Source organism: Acomys russatus, chromosome 12 (genome assembly GCF_903995435.1).
Source record: "Acomys russatus chromosome 12, mAcoRus1.1, whole genome shotgun sequence".
NCBI lineage: Eukaryota > Metazoa > Chordata > Mammalia > Rodentia > Muridae > Acomys > Acomys russatus.
The window spans coordinates 44,156,453-44,173,336 of record NC_067148.1 but is presented as its reverse complement, the minus strand read 5'-3'; the positions used below and the strand labels follow the sequence as shown (position 1 = coordinate 44,173,336).

General features: G+C 47.0%; 1 protein-coding gene across 1 annotated transcript in view; it reads left to right on the top strand.

Moving 5' to 3' along the window:
* Nucleotides 1-2,826: 2,826 nt before the first annotated feature.
* Nucleotides 2,827-16,884, top strand: part of Pask (PAS domain containing serine/threonine kinase) — a 29,225-nt gene continuing 15,167 nt past the window's right edge. Inside the window, exons 1-8 of the mRNA XM_051154379.1 lie at nt 2,827-3,060; nt 5,388-5,623; nt 6,603-6,773; nt 9,303-9,443; nt 10,064-10,198; nt 12,749-13,009; nt 13,802-13,970; nt 14,854-15,007. Of these exons, the coding sequence (XP_051010336.1) occupies nt 2,874-3,060; nt 5,388-5,623; nt 6,603-6,773; nt 9,303-9,443; nt 10,064-10,198; nt 12,749-13,009; nt 13,802-13,970; nt 14,854-15,007 (1,454 nt within the window). The 5' untranslated portion in view covers nt 2,827-2,873. The remainder of the gene's footprint in view (nt 3,061-5,387; nt 5,624-6,602; nt 6,774-9,302; nt 9,444-10,063; nt 10,199-12,748; nt 13,010-13,801; nt 13,971-14,853; nt 15,008-16,884) is intronic.

Here is a 16,884-nt window from a genome sequence, read left to right as displayed (position 1 = left end):
TTTTTAAGCAGTTTATGTTGTTGTTGTTGTTGTTATTATTATTATTATTATTATTATTATTAGTTTTTCAAGACAGGGTTTCTCTGTGTAGCCCTGGCTGTCCTGGACTCACTTTGTAGACCAGGCTGGCTTGGAACTCACAGAGATCTGCCTGCCTCTGCTTCCTGAGTGCTGGGATTAAAGGCGTGTGCTACCATTGCCTGGGTTAATATTTAATTTTTTATATTAAGATATAGGAATCTTGCTGTGCATAACCTTTTGTGATACTGCTAAGATTGGTTCTTGTACATAATTCCTTTGTTTTCACTGCTGATTGTCTCAGAGATTTCTTCTTGATGAGCATTTAGGTTTTATTTTCCTTGTGCTCCCTCTTTCCTCCCTTGCCTTCTCTCTCCTCCCTGTGTATCTGCCTTTCTACCTGACTAGCTTACCAGCTTTTATCGTTGCCAGTCATGTGGATCTGGAACAGTCTTGTGTATTTTGCTTTTTAGGTGGAGTTCTTTAGACTGGTCTCTGCAGTGTAGCCTCTCAGGAAGGTGGTTTTTCTTCTTAGTTGGTTTGAAGAGAGCCTATTTGATAGATAGTAATTCTGAAAGTATTTGGGCCTGTCTGTGTAACCATTCTTTGCTTCTGAAATTAATAGGCCATAATGATTTTATGGAGTTTGGGTCACAGTGGCTCTCTACTAGAGTCCCTGGCCTGTTTTAGGGGTTGTAGGACAGCTCACTTCTGATTTCAGTTAATGTCTTTTTTTAATTTTTGGAAGTTCTCCTTTTGTCTCAGAGATGTACAGAATGGCATTCTTGGTGAGCGCTGGTTGTTATGAAATACCTAGGTTGTTCAGACCGTGTTCCTAGCCTTGGCTTTTTCTTTCTTTCTTTCTTTCTTTTTTTTTTTTTTTTTTGAGGCACAAAGTTCACTTTATTTGTATTTTAATTTTGTTGTTATTGTGCATGTATATGGTGTGTATGTGTGTGTACACCTACATATGTAGGTGTACAAGGTGGAGTTAGAGGACAACTTGAATGTCATGTTGCACTGGGGGAGACCTCATGAATTTCCCATGTATGTCTGGCTTATATTTCTTGGTCTGCTTCTGAAATTGGCCATGCCCCATTGCCCATTTACTTACTTTGCGGCGCCTCACGGAATGTTGTCATGTCAGCATTTTGTTCTCTCTGTGGAAGGGGCCCTGCCCTGCTCTGCTCAGGAGCTGTTGGCTAAGGTCCATAGACTCATGAGTATTTCAGACACTTCATTGTGATCAGCTTGTAACCAAGTTATAATCAAGTTCATAACCTGTTCATTACAGTAGGTGCTCTTCTCCCTCCCACACTGGTTTTCCCCCCTCCTACATTGTTAAGGAAATATCTTGTTCTTTTTGAGACAAGGTCTCGTGTATCCCTGGCTGGCCTTGAGCTTACTACGCAGCTGCAGCTGGGCTTGTACTCCTGGTCTTGCTCCACGTCTCAAGTGCTGGGATTGCAGAGGTGTATCACAACACCGCACTTAGCTTTAAGAATCTTTGTGGTCACCTTAATATACAACTGGAAGGCTGAGCTCCCAGGAGCTTCTAACTAGATTCTGGTGGGTTTTGTTTTTGTTTTTCCTTCTCAAGACAGGGTTTCTCTGTGTAGCCCTGGTTGTCCTAGAACTTGCTCTGCAGACCAGACTAGAACTCCCAGAGATCTCCCTGTCTCTGCCTCCTGAGTGCTGCTACCTGGCAATTCTGGTGGTTTGTAAGAGTAGAGGCTTGCCCCTTACTAGGTGCCACAGTTCTGTCCTGCATTGGAAAGTGTCCAGCCTCCTGCTTATCCAAGCTCAGTCTTCCTTGTGAGGCAGTTTCCCTGCTGATTCTCAGGTGTAAGTGTGCTGGTGTGGGGACCCTATACAGGAAAAGGCTGTTAGGACCTCAAGTGTGCTTCAGAAGTTTGTTCGTAACTATGAAGCTTGACAAGATAGCCTCGAGGAAGGGGCTCATGCTTACGGTGAGCATATCTTGGCCCTGTGCTCTCCTTGTGGCCGTGGGTAAATGCAGCCAGTGGTCCTGATGCTGGCCCCACGGTGTGTTCTTGTCTTTAACAACTACTGCATTACTAGTGGGCCTTGCCTGCTCCTGGCAGAAAATTCTTTCTTTTTAGTGGCTGACTGTGGAGTGGCCTTGGGGGAGTAGTAAATACACACTCAGGGTTGACATGCTTGCCAGTAAGATGCGTGGGGCCACTCAGTGTGCCCACTGTGGAAAGTTATGGGGCTGAGCACCTGAGTCAAGGCTGCAGGAACTCAGCATACACACAGGAAGGTGGGTTAATGCCTGTGACTTTAAGGTTAGTTTCCTAGAGTGACACCGTGTTGTAGCTCTAAAATGTGTTGACACTCAGATACTCAGTGAGGGCGACAGGATTTTTCTGTTTCCCCCCTAATATCTATATTTGAGTCTATAGTTATATCAACATGAAGAGTTGAAAACAACACTCGTCCTGACCTGTCTTGTCTCTGAATGTGGTCTTGCTTTTGTTGTATGCCTTGTGTGTGGTTGGTTCTTACGGCATCGGTAAAGACCTTGACCTGGGAGCATTTCCACACACGTAGACCTGCATTTCCTGATTTCTCTTGTGGCCCCTCCCACTGCATTCCTAGTCTCTTTCTCACTTCTTGTTTTCCCACTCCTTTCTGTGTATTTCTCTAAGACAGCTTGGTGTAGCATAGACATGAGTTGACTACACTCACTGTAGGTCCTGACCTGGGATGCCAGGACTTAGGCTGGCTTAGTGCTTTGTGTTCTGTACTGCACGTGTTAAATTGCACACATTGTGTTTTTCAGGTATAGGCTGCTGGAAGTGGGAGTTGGGTGACTAGTTGGCCTGCTCTCCATGGAGGACAGAAATCCACCTGTTTTTGCTGAGGACTGGAGATGCTTGTCTGAGAGTCCTCCTGCCCAGGAAGACCCAGCTACCCAGACCTCCTCTGAGTCCAGCAAGCCACTTTCCATAGCCCATAGACACCTGAGCAGGAAGAATGGGCTTTCTAGACTCTGCCAGAGCCGAATGGCACTCTCTGGTAATCACCTTGTGATGTTGTAGGCATCAACCTTGTAAACTGAAAACTGAGTTGCAGTTTCCTCCCCTGGGAACCCTTTTGTCTGGGACCAAAAGATGGTTTATGCGTTTAGAGGTGTCTTCCTGGGCCATAGCCAGAGTGAATAGCTAACCTGTCTTGAGTTGCGTGACTGAGTGGTAGGGTTGAGGTGGGGGAAGACTGAGGAACAAACAGCAAGGGTTGTGCTTGAAACTGAGGAGGATCTAAAAGCAGGGAAAACCTTTAGAATGACAGAGATGTCCAGGAGCCAGAGCCAGACCACTGGGAGGCATTAGGAGTTGTCTTGAGGTCATAGAGCAGCTTGCTGGGGCATCACATATTGAGGCCCAGCTAGTCTGTGGGTCTTGGGACAGTGGGTGAATGGGTCCTGGGAGAGGGCCAGTGGTTCTGTTGAAAGCAGGGTAGAGGCCCATAGCTTCCCAAGAGGCTGTTTTCCCTGGGGCTAGCCAGGTGTCAGTGCTTCAGTGTTGACATGGTAGACTGGTTTCAGGAGGATCCACAGGCAGCTGCCCAGGGAACAGGGGCAAGAGGTAGAGGTGTGAGGAGGTCACTGGCTTGGTCACTGCTGGGGAGAGTGTGTGGCCTTGGAAGGTTAAGCCGAGACCATATACTGAGAAAGTCTAGATTCTAGATAGACACTGAAGAAAGGAGAAGGCATGGGGCAGCAAAGTGCTGAAGACTCAGGTTATATGTGTTTGGTTTTAAACTTAGGAAGAATAGAAGTCAGTGTGGGAGACATGGGGGGGGGGGGTTGAGTCTTGTAGAGGCAGATGTGTGGGCCAAAACTACACTCATCTTTGCAGGATAGCAAAGGTACAGCGGGATAGGTGAGGTGGACAGATCAGTTGGTGGTCAGAGCTGCGGAAGGGGAAGGCATTCAGATGCTTAGATGGGGGGTCTGGCTCTAGGTGGTAGGTGAAGAGGAGCTCAGTGCTTCCAGTAGGTGGAGTGGGGTGAAGACTTGAGGTTCACTAATGGGCCAAGCATTTTGGAGCCATTGGAGAGTTGGCTAAGAACAGCTCCTTTCGATGGTGGAGATAGCCTATGGGAGGAAGCAGGCAGAGGGGTGGCTGTCTGGTGGGAGCCTGCACTTTGTCAGGTACTCTCCTGGGAATCTTGGGCCCACTTGAGCATGGAAGTGCATGCTCTCTGGTGGAAAAGGGTGAAGCGCAGAGTCAAAGGAGTTCAGGGTTCTGGAACCCTAGCCAGCTTTAGCAAGTCAGTGGCTGCTTTGTTAGCAGCCTTTAGCAGAGGCTTGCGCTGAGCTCCGAAACTGAGAGAAGGGCAGACAATAGGCTGGTTTTGTCTGGGTAGACAAAATGGCTACTTCAAGCACAGCTGGCCACTTGCTCTTGCAGACAGGCCCTGTGGTGGGCGGAGTGGCTCTAGAAAGACGGTGGCAGCAATCTGTGCAGACATGCTGGTGAACAGCAAAAGCTTGAGGCAGCCAGCAGCATGTGGCCTTTGATGAAACAAAGGCTGTCCACTTTAATTTTCAGTGAAATGGGGACTTGCAACCCTTGGGCAGTGGGAGGGGTTTTGAGGGGAATGTGTTTGATTCGCTGGGCTAGGGGTGCCAGGATACTTCATCTGTGTGTAGCAACCCAGCCCTATCACAAGAGGGGAAAGCAGTACTTAATGTGGATGGAGGAGGAACATCAGGTATGGTCAAAGGTTATTGGTTGAAAGCCAAGGCATCTCATTAGCATAGGGTGAGTGTTTCCAAGAATCCCCAGGTGCACACTGAACAAGTTTCTTATCAGGGCTTGTAATCTCCCTGAGGGCTGTGTGAGGATCCTTAGAAGATAGGGGGTTCCCCAGATCAGGTGGAGAGGGAACCCAGCTGAGAAAGGGAGTCCATCATCTTACACCAAGCTCAGAAGTGCTAGACTTCAAACTTAACAGCAGGGTCCCCCAGGTGGCCAACAGGTAGCCTTTGAATTGTGTGATATTTCTCAGGAACAAGTGGCCAGGCCAGTGGCTAGAGGTGACTGGTATTAGAGAGAGAACATTGTAAGCCACAGAGCTTTCTGAGTGTGAAGGGCAAGGCCTTAACATGACCTAGACAGAAACGTTCTTCTTGAGCTGTCTATAGTTGTTGGAGAATACTGACCCATGCTGCTGAGCCCCATGGGTTATTTTGGACAGACTCATTCAGTGATAGCCTGAGCGTTAGCACTGTGGGTTAGACAAGTGCTTGAGGCCTATGCAGGCTGCATACTCTGCCTGTTTCAGAGGCCCGTTCTGTAGCCATTTGAGACCTAATACTTTCTGTCCTTTCCTCCCAGAGGACAGGTGGAGCTCTTACTGCCTTTCATCATTGGCTGCCCAAAACATCTGCACAAGTAAACTGCACTGCGCTGCTGCACCTGAGCATGCCGACCCTGCAGCTGGCCCACTGGGCAATACATCCTGCTGCTCTTTGCTGCGTGGCTTGGCTTCAGGGTGCTCTGCACCCCTGCTCTCAACCCCTGTGTGCAACCCCAACAAGGCTGTCTTTACCGTGGATGCCAAAACCACAGAGGTATTTGCTGCAGTTTGAGGTCCAGCATGGCTGTGGTTCTGAAGTTGTCAAACCTGGTCCTTTCAACAGAGGAATTTGTATTTTAAGTGTAATTAGAAAAATAGATGGTTTTATGTATATGATTGCAAAGAGATAAAAATTTATTCTTTTAAGACAGGTTCGAGAGAAAGGATGAGATGCATACTTTTTTATGGTTTTAGCATGTAAGTAAAATTCAGTGCCTGAATGAGATGTGTTTGTGTCGTGTGCGTTCATCTCTGCAGGAGCTGAGACTGTTAGACAGCCATGGAGTATGATGCAAATTTCCACATTTTCATAGTGGCTTTTTAAGTTAATTGGTCATATTACGTGTGTGTGTGTGTGTGTGTGCGCGCGCGCGCGTTGGCATAAGTGTGCCACAGTGTGAGTGTGCAGGTCAGAACAACCTGTAGGAGTCAGTTTTCTTCTATTTTGTGGGTCCCAAGGATTAAAGTCAAGTTGTTGGATTTGCTGGTAAGTATCTTTATTTACTCAGCTTCCTAGTCTTGATTAGCATGTGCTTGTTTTGGCTGGTGGAGGGTCCTGGGTACAGTTGGTTCTCATAGAATGTGTCTGTGAGGTAAAGATGCCTGAGGTGCATAGTGTGAGCATTATTGTCTGAGCCCCTGAAGGGAAGGTGCTACAGCAGTTCTCAACCTTCCTCGTGCTGTGAATGCCCTTTAGTAGGGTTCCTCTCATGTTGTGGTGACCCCCAACCATAAAATCATTTTTGTTGCTACTTTGTAACTGTAATTTTTCTACTGTTCTGCACCATAATGTAAGTATTTTTAGAGACAGAGACTTGCCAAAGTAGTATCAATGCACAGGTTGAAAACGGCTGTCCTAGAGGCAGTGCTAGGAAAGGGCAGGTCTTGGGCCTCCTTGTTGCTTCCAGGGTTGTTTTCTCCTTGGTTGTTTCTAGGGCCTGAAGAACTGCTGGTGATATATGTTTCCTCTGCAGATTCTGGTTGCCAATGATAAAGCCTGCAGCCTCCTAGGGTATAGCAGTCATGACCTGATTGGCCAGAAGCTTGCACAGTTCTTCCTCAAGTCTGATTCCGAGGTGGTGGAAGCCCTCAGCGAGGAGCATGTGGAGGCTGATGGCCATGCTGCAGTGGTGTTTGGCACAGTGGTGAGTGAGTGTGTGCTCAAGCGTGGGTGTGCATGTAGGTATGTGTAGGGGTGGGGGTGGCCTGAGGGGGGTAGAGGGCTGCTTTCCCTGCCTTTAAGGCAAGGGTGGCGTGTAAAGGGAAGGGCTCCATTTCTCTGTCTCAGTTCTGATTTTGAGCTCCGTTCTGCTGTAAGCTTGGCAGCATCTGCACCTTCAGCATCTTCACTGAAGCTTTGTGCTGGTACTATTTGTCTACTTGAGATGAGAAGAGGGAAGGGCCCTTTAAAAACAGAATATTCCTAAGATGAACATAGTGGCTGTGGAGCTTTGGTGTCTTTAGAGAGCCCCATGTTTTGGTGAGGGTTGAGGCTTGGATTTGGTTAAAAATCCAAGTGCAGGTTATCACATGAAAGTTCCAGAAAAGTGACATTATTTCCCCCCATTTTTTTTTTTTTTTCATGTGTGTGTACATGCATTTGGTAGCCTGAGGTTAGTGTCAGGAACCATCCTGCATCACTCTTCCACTTTATCTATTGAGGCAGGTCTCTCAGGCAGACTCAGGGATATCTCTCTCATGGTTAGACTTGCTAGCTGGCTTGCTCTAGGGGTCCAGTCTCTGTCTTCGAGACCGGACGTACAGGTGGACCTCCACTCTCACCCAGCGTTTCAGTGGGTTTCTGGGGGGTCCTAACACAGGTGCTCATGTTTGTATGGCAAGTGTGCTCACTGCTGAACCATCTGCTTACTAAGCCTGCCAAAATGATATCATTGTATTATTGCACCCGGTTCTTACCTTTAATCCATACATTCCATTTATCTGCTGGGTGCTTGGTGGTGGGCTGAGTGTTTTAGTGGAGAGTTTTGTTCCTCTCTCCTAGGCTGCTGGGTGTATAAGGGACATTGACAGGCGAGTTGAATTGTTGAGTGCTGAGGCCTGAGTCCTAGGCAGGAGAATTTGGACATGGTCAGTTGTACCAACTAATTACTGGATTAAGAAGCTGATTGCTACTAAGAAAATAGTTATAGCCTTCCGTCCATGTTAATGCCTTTTTATTTCTTTTTCCTTTTAAAAATATTTATTTTTATTTATGTGCATTTGTTTGTTTAATTTTTTTGAGACAGGGTTTCTCTGTGTAACCTTGGCTATCATGGATACTCTTTGTAGACCAGGCTGGCCTCAAACTCACAGTGATCTGCCTGCCTCTGCCTCCTGAGTGCTGGGATTAAAGGTGTGCACCACCATGCCTGGCTTATGTGCATTTTTTTGTATATGTACGAATATGTATGGGAAGCCAGAGGAAAGTGTGGTAGGCCCTGGAGCTGGGGTTATAGGCAATTTTGAGTTGCCCAATATGGCACTAAACTCTGATCCTCTGGAAGAGGAGCAAGTACTTTTACGCTGAGCTGTCTCTCAGCCCTTAGTGCTTCTTTCTTTCTTTCTTTCTTCATTCTTTTTTTCCCTCCGAGACAGGGTTTCTCTGTGTAGCCTTGGCTGTCCTGAACTCACTTTGTAGACCAGGCTGGCCTTGAACTCACAGCGATCCACCTGCCTCTGCCTCCCGAGTGCTAGGATTAAAGGCGTGTGCCACCATGCCCAGCTGCTTATTTCTTTAAGAAGTAAGATAGTATTTTCCTCCCCTGCTACCTCACTGTGAAGCTGAGCGCAAAGGTTTCAGAAGCACGGAACGAACTGTGTATTAGGGTAGAGGCATTTATTAGATTGGCTTGCATGGTTGGAGGCTGGATAGTTCTACAGTAACTGTGTGCAGGCTGAAGAAGCAGTGGAACCAGCAACCACTCAGTCTAGGAAATGCCTCAGAAGCCCAGGGACTGATGATGCAGCCTCAGTCTGGAGGATGAAACCCCCTGCAAAGTTGCTGATGGAAGTGTGCATTCAAGGCTGACAATTCGGGAGTTCATTGTCCATGGGTGATAGTAATAGCAAAGAGCAGCCACTCAAGCCAGAAAAGCCAGAGGTGATAGTTACTATAGCTATAATCCCAGCACACAGGAGAGGAGAAGTAGAAGGCCAGCTTGGGCTACACAGGGGGCTTGAGGTCAGCCAGGCCCACATGAGAACCTGTCTTAAAACAAAAGCAACAAACCCACCCACACCAATGGCAAAAGGATAGCTGGGAGTGCATGTGAGCTTTCCTTACTTGCTGCTTTTCCAGATAGACTCATGCTTCCCATTCAAGAATGGTTTTGCCTTCTTGGTCCACTGACTCACACACCAGTCCTCTCTGCGAGTACCATCCTGGGTATGCTTCAAGAGTTTCTAGGTGTTTCTCAGTCAAGGATAGCAATCAAAGATTAGCCATTCACATTGACTATGAAAACTCTCTTGATTTAAAAAAAAAATCACTCAGACTGTAACACTGAAGACTAGAACGTCATTTATACTTTGGTGGGCTTCTGAAAGGTGGGTGGAGCTTGGCTGCACTAAAGCACAGGGGAAGGCCTCTCCTGAAGAGAAGCACTTTCCTATGCTAGTTGCAGGGTCCATACTGCAGTGTTGTGCACCCTGGTACAGTAAATGTGTGTCTACAGGTGGATATTGTCAGCCGAAATGGGGAGAAGATTCCAGTCTCTGTGTGGATAAAGAGGTTGCAGCAAGATCGTGGCCTGTGCTGTGTGGTGGTTCTGGAGCCTGTGGAAAGGGTCTCAGCCTGGGTTGCCTTCCAGAGTGATGTGAGTGCATTCATATTCTCTCTCTCTCTCTCTCTCTCTCTCTCTCTCTCTCTCTCTCTCTCTTTTTGAGACAGGTTCTATCTGTGTAGCCTTGGCTGCCCTGGACTCACTTTGTAGACCAGGCTAACCTCGAACTCATAGTGATCCTCCTGCCTCTTCCTCCCGAGCGCTGGGATTAAAGGCGTGTGCCACCAGGCCCCACTGTGAGTGTATTTTCAAATCTCAGCTGTCTTCTGCTGACACAATGCTCTTTTCTGTCATAACCAGAGCTAAGTGGAGGTTTGCCTTTGCTATGGCCCTTACGAACTGCCTGCTTGGGCAAGTCCGGTCACTGATGCTGCTCGTTTTTTATAACTACTTAGGATTGTTCTTAAGCTTAAAGATGTCACATTTTTAGAATAGAACTTGAACATGAACTGGGACGTGAGGAGTCCGGTATGGGCCAGGGCTTTTGGAGGATACTTGAGGAAATACAAGCCTCTTGTACTTTGGATGCAGAAGTTGTGACATTGTTCTTGCGTTTAGTTTATAAACACTAGAGCATAACCTTCAGTGAACTGTAAAGGAGCGTGAGAAGCTTCTATCAGGGAAGAGCATTGCTTTGTTTTCTCCTCCCCCAGGGAACTATCACATCATGTGACAGTCTCTTTGCTCATCTCCATGGGTTCACATCTCCAAAGGATGTAGTTGGGCAGTGTGTCACAGACTTGATTCCATCCATACAGCTCCCTCCTCCTGGCCAGCACATCCCAAAGGTAGGTCCTTGCCCATCTGCTCTGCTGCTGGGTGCTCCTTTTTTTTTTTTTTTTTTCAAGATAGGGTTTCTTTGTGTAGCTTTGGCTGTCCTGGACTCGCTTTGTAGACCAGGCTGTCCTCGAACTCACAGCGATCAATATACCTGCCTCTGCCTCTGTGTCTGCCTCCTGAGTGTTGGGATTAAAGGCATGCACCACCATGCCCAGCCTGGTGCTGGGTGTTCTTAGGTATTTGACTTTAGGATCAATCTTGGCTGGGGTGAGGAAGCTCTAACTCTAATTCTCTGAGGTTTGAGGCTCAACCAAGGTTCAGAGCTTGAGGGGTCTCCTGGCTGACTAGCCTTTTTTCCTGAGCCCTCTCTTTCCACGGTCCAGGAGGATGGGCTGATCTCTAGGGTAACCTTGTACCCTGGTAGGGTTCCCCAAACAGAACAGATAGGATTGTATATAGAGACACATGATTCATTGGGGGAACTGATGCTTATGATTATGAGGCAGTTGCAACCTGGGGACCCTGGGACATACCATGGTTCACGAGATGCAGCCCTTCCCTCACCTTGTCCTCGGCGTTCTCTGTTCTACTCTGAGGAAGTAGCTAACAGATTGGCAGAGCATTGGTTGGTGTCAGTGCTGCATGTAGAGTGCTGTACCACAGCTGCTGCTCACCAGCTCTCAGGCCGACCTCTAACTTCCTGCAACAGGTGTCCTGGAGATGGCAGGAGAAGATACATAAGTATATTCTCAGCCCCAAAACAAGTCACTATCTGCCCTGGTAGCAGATGGATCTATATAAGGGAACTCTGTCCCTCTTTCATTGCTGGGCTTATGGGTTTTGGGCTTGGGTGGGATTGGCAGAGTGGGTCCTGGTCAGCTCTACCAGGTAGTAGGTGGGTATTGAGTTCTTATAACTCAATGCTCACGGACAAGGTGCTCACTATGATCAGGACAGAGTAGATGAGCCTCCAACATGGTCTCTAACTTCTTATGTCTTCCATAAGTGAAGTGAAACAGTGAAAAAGAAAGCTTAGGTCCAGACTCTCACCCTGGTTAAGAACGCTGTACTACCAGCACTCGGGAGGCAGAGGCAGGTGGATCGCTGTGAGTTCGAGGCCAGCCTGGTCTTCAAAGAGAGTCCAGGACAGCCAAGATAACATAGAGAAACCCTGTCTCGAAAAACCAAAACCAAAACCAAAACCAAAACCAAAGTACTAGTCAAGTTTGTTTTTTATTTTCCTTTTTTCCCGAGACAGGGTTTCTCTGTGTAGCCTTGGCTGTCCTGGACTTGCTTTGTAGACCAGGCTGGCCTGGAACTCACAGCGATCTGCCTGCCTCTGCCTCCCAAGTGCTGGGATTAAAGGCGTGCGCCACCACGCCTGACTATTTTACTTTATTTGAGACAAGGTTTCTCTATGTGGTCCTCACTGTCCTGGAATTCTCTGTGAAGATCAAGCTACCCTCAAACTCACAGAGATTCAGCTGCCCTGCCATTCAAGTACTAGCATTACAGTGTACAGCATATGCCTGCCTATATTCAAAGTCTTTATGGGAAAATTACATGTCTTCCAAATAATAGAAGCAGATAGTATATAGTGTAAGGACTTGGTTGTATGTTGGGGAAGGAGCTGAGAAGGTAGATGGGATGGTCCTTCAGAGTGACAGCAAGAAACCCAGTGCCTCCAGGTTGGAAGGACAGAAGACTAGGTGGGAAGTCACGGCTACTATCTTAGTGGCTTTTCCTGTTGCTGTGAAAAAAAAAAATACTCTGACAAAAGCAAGCTAAAGGGTTTATTTTGGCTTACAGTTGAAGGGTGCAATCCAAGGCAGCAGGAGTATGAGGCAGCTGGTCACATTGCATCATTATCAGGAAGCAGACGATGACTGCGTGCTGGTGCTCAGCTCCCTTTCTCCATTTGCACTGTCCAGGATCCCAAGGAGGGAATGGTTCCACCCACAGTGCGCAGGTCTTCCCACCTCAGTCAGTGCAGTCAAGATAAACCGCTTTAGGCATGCTCAGAGGCTGTCTTAGCAGGCCTTGTAGGTGGTTCTAGTCTCTGTCATGATGACCCTAATTGTCACAGCTACTCTCATAGATGGACTCTGCATACATGGAGACTATGAGATGCTGGAGAACCCTCTAGCTTTCTTTCCCTTCCAGACTTGGAGGTGAGGAGAGGGGTGTAGCTTGCTGATGTCAGCAGGCTCTAGTTTGGCACAGATGCCTGCTGGGAATGAGATTGTGTGTGACAGGTAGTTAGAATATTCTCCTATGAGGGTCTAAAAAGGTTATTCTGCTTTTCAGTAAAACACTAAAGCACCTTGATCCTTTCATTATGCATTTATTCTAGACCCCGAGTCCTCTCCGCCTGCTGCTGCTTTGCTAGGTTTCTGAATTATTGGGGCAGGGTGGGGCTGGGGGATTGGCAGAGCATCATGGATGAGGGATGCTCCTAGCACAGATGTGTGAGTGGAGCTGGGATCTGAAACATCACAGCTCAGGACCGCATTCGCATAGTACTGCTATAACACTGAGTGGGGCTGTCTGTTTTTCAGGGTCTCAAGATTCAGAGGTCTGTTGGGAGAGCCAGAGATGGTACCACCTTTCCACTCAGTCTAAAGCTGAAGTCCATGCCCGGTGGAAAGGCTGTAGCTGACAGTGAGGCTGCCTCTGAACCAGATTACCAGGCATCTGTGTGGGTGTTCTGCACCATCAGTGGCCTCATCACCCTCCTGCCTGACGGCACAATTTATGGCATCAACCACAGCTTTGCACTAATGTTGTTTGGTTATGGAAAGACCGAGCTCCTGGGCAAGGTAGTTCCCATCTCCTTAATTCTGAGGAAACTGTTGTGCATGTGTCATAGAACCTGAAGCTGATGAGTTGTAACGCTTACAGGCCGTATCCATCTATTTACAACCAACCATCTCATTTTCCTGGGCCCCACATCAGGGGCTGCTTTTGGACTGATTGTCTCCTGGATCATTCCAGAGAAGGAAGATGGCCTTCTGCTTGGGATCTCTATTTCCACCCAGCTGGCTCTGGTCTGGCCCATTGAACCAGGTTTTGGTCACACTGTAGATCCTGCTTGTTCACACATCCTGAGCATGGGTGCTAGTGGGCAGATGAGGAGAAGGGCGTGGGGTTGGGGTTACCAGGGTTGAGGCCATAACTTCCCCTTATTCTTCACTCAGACCTGTAGGGTGCAGTCTTATGGTCTGAACCAGCCTCCACAGACAATGTCTAAAGTACTCCAAGTCATGTACTTTGGCCATGAATCAGGCTATTGGGGCAGGCTTAGTAGGGAAAGGCCATTCTGCTTTACATGGTGCAGGTGGGGCGATCCACTAGCCGAGTGCAGGAACCCTGAGGCCTTAATAGCTGCCATTCTTGGCTTGGATGTTGTTTGACATTCATGAGCACATCCTGCCTTCCAAGGCTTGCCTCAGCCCCAGAGTCGTGTCTCACTCTTCCACCACCTCTTGTGTAGGGATGGACCACGGTGGTGTTCTGAGCCCTCTGTAGGGTACATGGTCCCATACACTAGAGCATCCTTGGGTCGGAATGGATGCTCCTAGGTTCTGAAGTGTCACTGCTTTGCTTCCTAGAACATCACCTTCCTGATTCCTGGTTTCTACCACTACATGGACCTTGCATATGACTGTTCTGTACAGCTACCAGATCTGGTCAACTGCTTGGACATTGGCAGCAAAAGTGGGCCTGGGGAAGTGAACTCCAATGCCCAGCAGAACTGGGAACTGTCCAGTGGAGCCCAGGGTAAGGCACAGCCTCGTCTACTGTAGGATTTCTGTGGCACTGTGATAGAGATGAACAGAGCAGAAGCCACTGGTGACCTCTCCAGAAGCTCAAGGGTGGGCAGAAGATGGAACAGTTGTGGGCATTTTTTTCCCCTTACAAATGTGTTAGCATCTAGAAGAAAATCAGGAAGTCCTCCAAGACTGAGTCACCTGTGCCATGTCAGACACAAATAGCTAGCCAAAGTCTTGTCCATTTAAAGAGATTTTGTAACCAGGTATAGTAGCACATACTTGTAATCTCAAGTTGGAGGGTTGCAGTTACTTTAAGCCAACCTGGAATACATTGAAAGACCCTATCTGAAACCAAAAGGCTGCCTCCTAGGATTCCCCCATAATAACAATAATACATTTATGTAGTTCCATGCAGTATAAGATTGAATTGTTGTAGTATATCATAATTATTTCTTTTTTTAACCACATAATTATTTCTAAATTACGTTACATACCTGTTGACTTTATATATTCTCATAGTTAAGGTCTTTAGTGACTGGTTTGTGGAGATAATGTAAGCTTTCTGTCCCAAAAGATCTCTCTTGTCTCAGGATAGTAGGAGAGTATGGGACCTGCAGATGCCTTGCAGGTCAGTGTCTGATCTCTTGGGAGTTCCTATGCAGTGCTGGGGCCTATAGTCTAGGTGGAGTGGGCAGGACCTCTAGGGAGGGGAGAGAAATGATGAAAGAGGAACAAATGTGAGGGATCATTGCTAGCAGAAAGCGAAGCTGTTGGTGTATTGATGTACATGGTCAGCGCAGGCTGTCTGAGTATTTAGGGTTTTGACACAGGTACCGGTGTGCTTTACCACAGTGGTTGGGATTAGAAAACACTCTTGATTTTGCTGTTAGATCCTAGGGTAAATGTGGCCTTGGCCAGTGACCACGTGCTGTCACAAGATGAGACCTTGAAGCTGGTAGGAGAACAAGTCACCCCTAGGACTCAGACACGGTTGGAAACTGGATGCCAGATACTTCCTTCTCATTCATCTCAGTCCTCCCTGGGGTAAGTGCCTTTGTGGGAGGTTACATGTTTACTAAACACGCAGTTAAGTAATATTCAGCTCATGGGTAATGTACGTGATGGAGTGTGTACTGGTCACCTGCTCTGTCTGTGCACCATAGTGCTTTTTTCTGCTGCTTGACTTGAGTCCTTACAGCCTTATGATAGAGTGCCCGTGATGCTATTACCATCTTAGGGACAGGGAAGCAGGCTGAGAGCTGCTGAAAGCTCAAGACGATAAGAGAGAGAACTCTAGGATTAAAGAAAATCATTTGAAAACACTTTATATATATATATATATATTTTATTTTTATTTTTATTTTTTTATTTTTATTTTTATTTTATTTATTTATTTTTTTTTTGGTTTTTCGAGACAGGGTTTCTCTGTGTAGCCTTGGCCATCCTGGACTCACTTTGTAGACCAGGCTGGCCTCGAACTCACAGCAATCCGCCTGCCTCTGCCTCCCGAGTGCTGGGATTAAAGGCGTGCACCACCACGCCCGGCTCTTTATATATTTTTAAATAAAATTATTTACTTTAAGTTTAGGAAGTTTATGTTGGAAAACTTTGGAAGGTAGGAATAAAGAATTCATTTATAACCATAACATTTTAATGTTTCTAATGATGGGCTTGTTTTGCTGCAGTCTGACGCGTAGAACAGATAGTGGTACTCCGTTGCAGAGGTTCAAAAGTCAGGGCTTGATAAGGAAAGGTGTGTTCTGAGGAACTGATACTAAAACTCAGTAAGTTCTTCTACTGTGGGCCAGGTGCTCTATAAAACAAAACAACACTTCCAGGTGACGTATTGGGGTTCTTGGCTCTAAAGAAGCCAGCCAGTGGTGATCTGTAGCAGGAGGACCTGAGATCCATGGGGCAGCTGTGGGCATAGGTCCCATGTTACCTTGTGTGAATGTCTGCTGGTGGGACAAGAGGAGGGCCTCTAACTCCAAAGGGTCTCTTGAAAACCTCTCTTCTTCACACTCCTCCACAGTGGCCAGAATTTAGTGGCAAGTGGTGATGCTTGAACACAGAGGGATTTTAATCCAGCAACATGGGTGCTGTGGCAAGGGATCCCATCCAAAGATCCTCTAGGTTGGAATGCAGATGCATTCTGGATTACTGTCTGATTTGGCTGGAATACAGACACACCCTTAGTATACACATTTAATCCTAAACAAAGAAAGTAAGGTTGACTTATAGAAACATTGTTTGAAAGTGACCTCTAATTGAGGGGCAGACAAATCAGAGAAAGATCTGACAGAATGAGTCAGAGATAGGATACACCCAACTCTCATGAGAACAGGGCAGTAAAGAGATGCCACTCAAGAGCAGCACAGGGAGAAAGATGAGAATTTTGACTGACACGTTTGACAGAGATAGGTTGCAGAAAGAACAAGCTGCACACAGGTGCAAACAATGAGTTAAGAATGAACAGGAGCCAGAACATTAAAATGTATTGTCAGAATTAGTTTGGGGCCAGGCAGAGCAAATGAGTCAGAAGCCAAGAGAAGCCAGTTTGAATCAGTCAACTTGGAGAGGAGTTTGGGCCAGAACATCTGAGTTGAACCAGTCAGCAAGATTTCAAAAAGAGCTAGCAAGGCTTGGGGATGACTCTGATCTCATTCTCTCATCTGAGGAAATAAAAACATTTATACTTGGCTGCCAGGGCAGCGGGCAAATGTCTTTCATCTCCTGGGTTGCTGTCATACTAAAACTTAGGTGTTCTAAGTCTTTAACACAAAACTCACCCCCCTTCCTTCCCAAACTTGATACTAACACAATGATAATGGTCAGACCGTTGCTGAGCTGACAGGAAATCATTGGTGGCCTTCCCTCGGCCCCTACAATGCAGATAGACGTTCAGAGGTCATACTACAGAG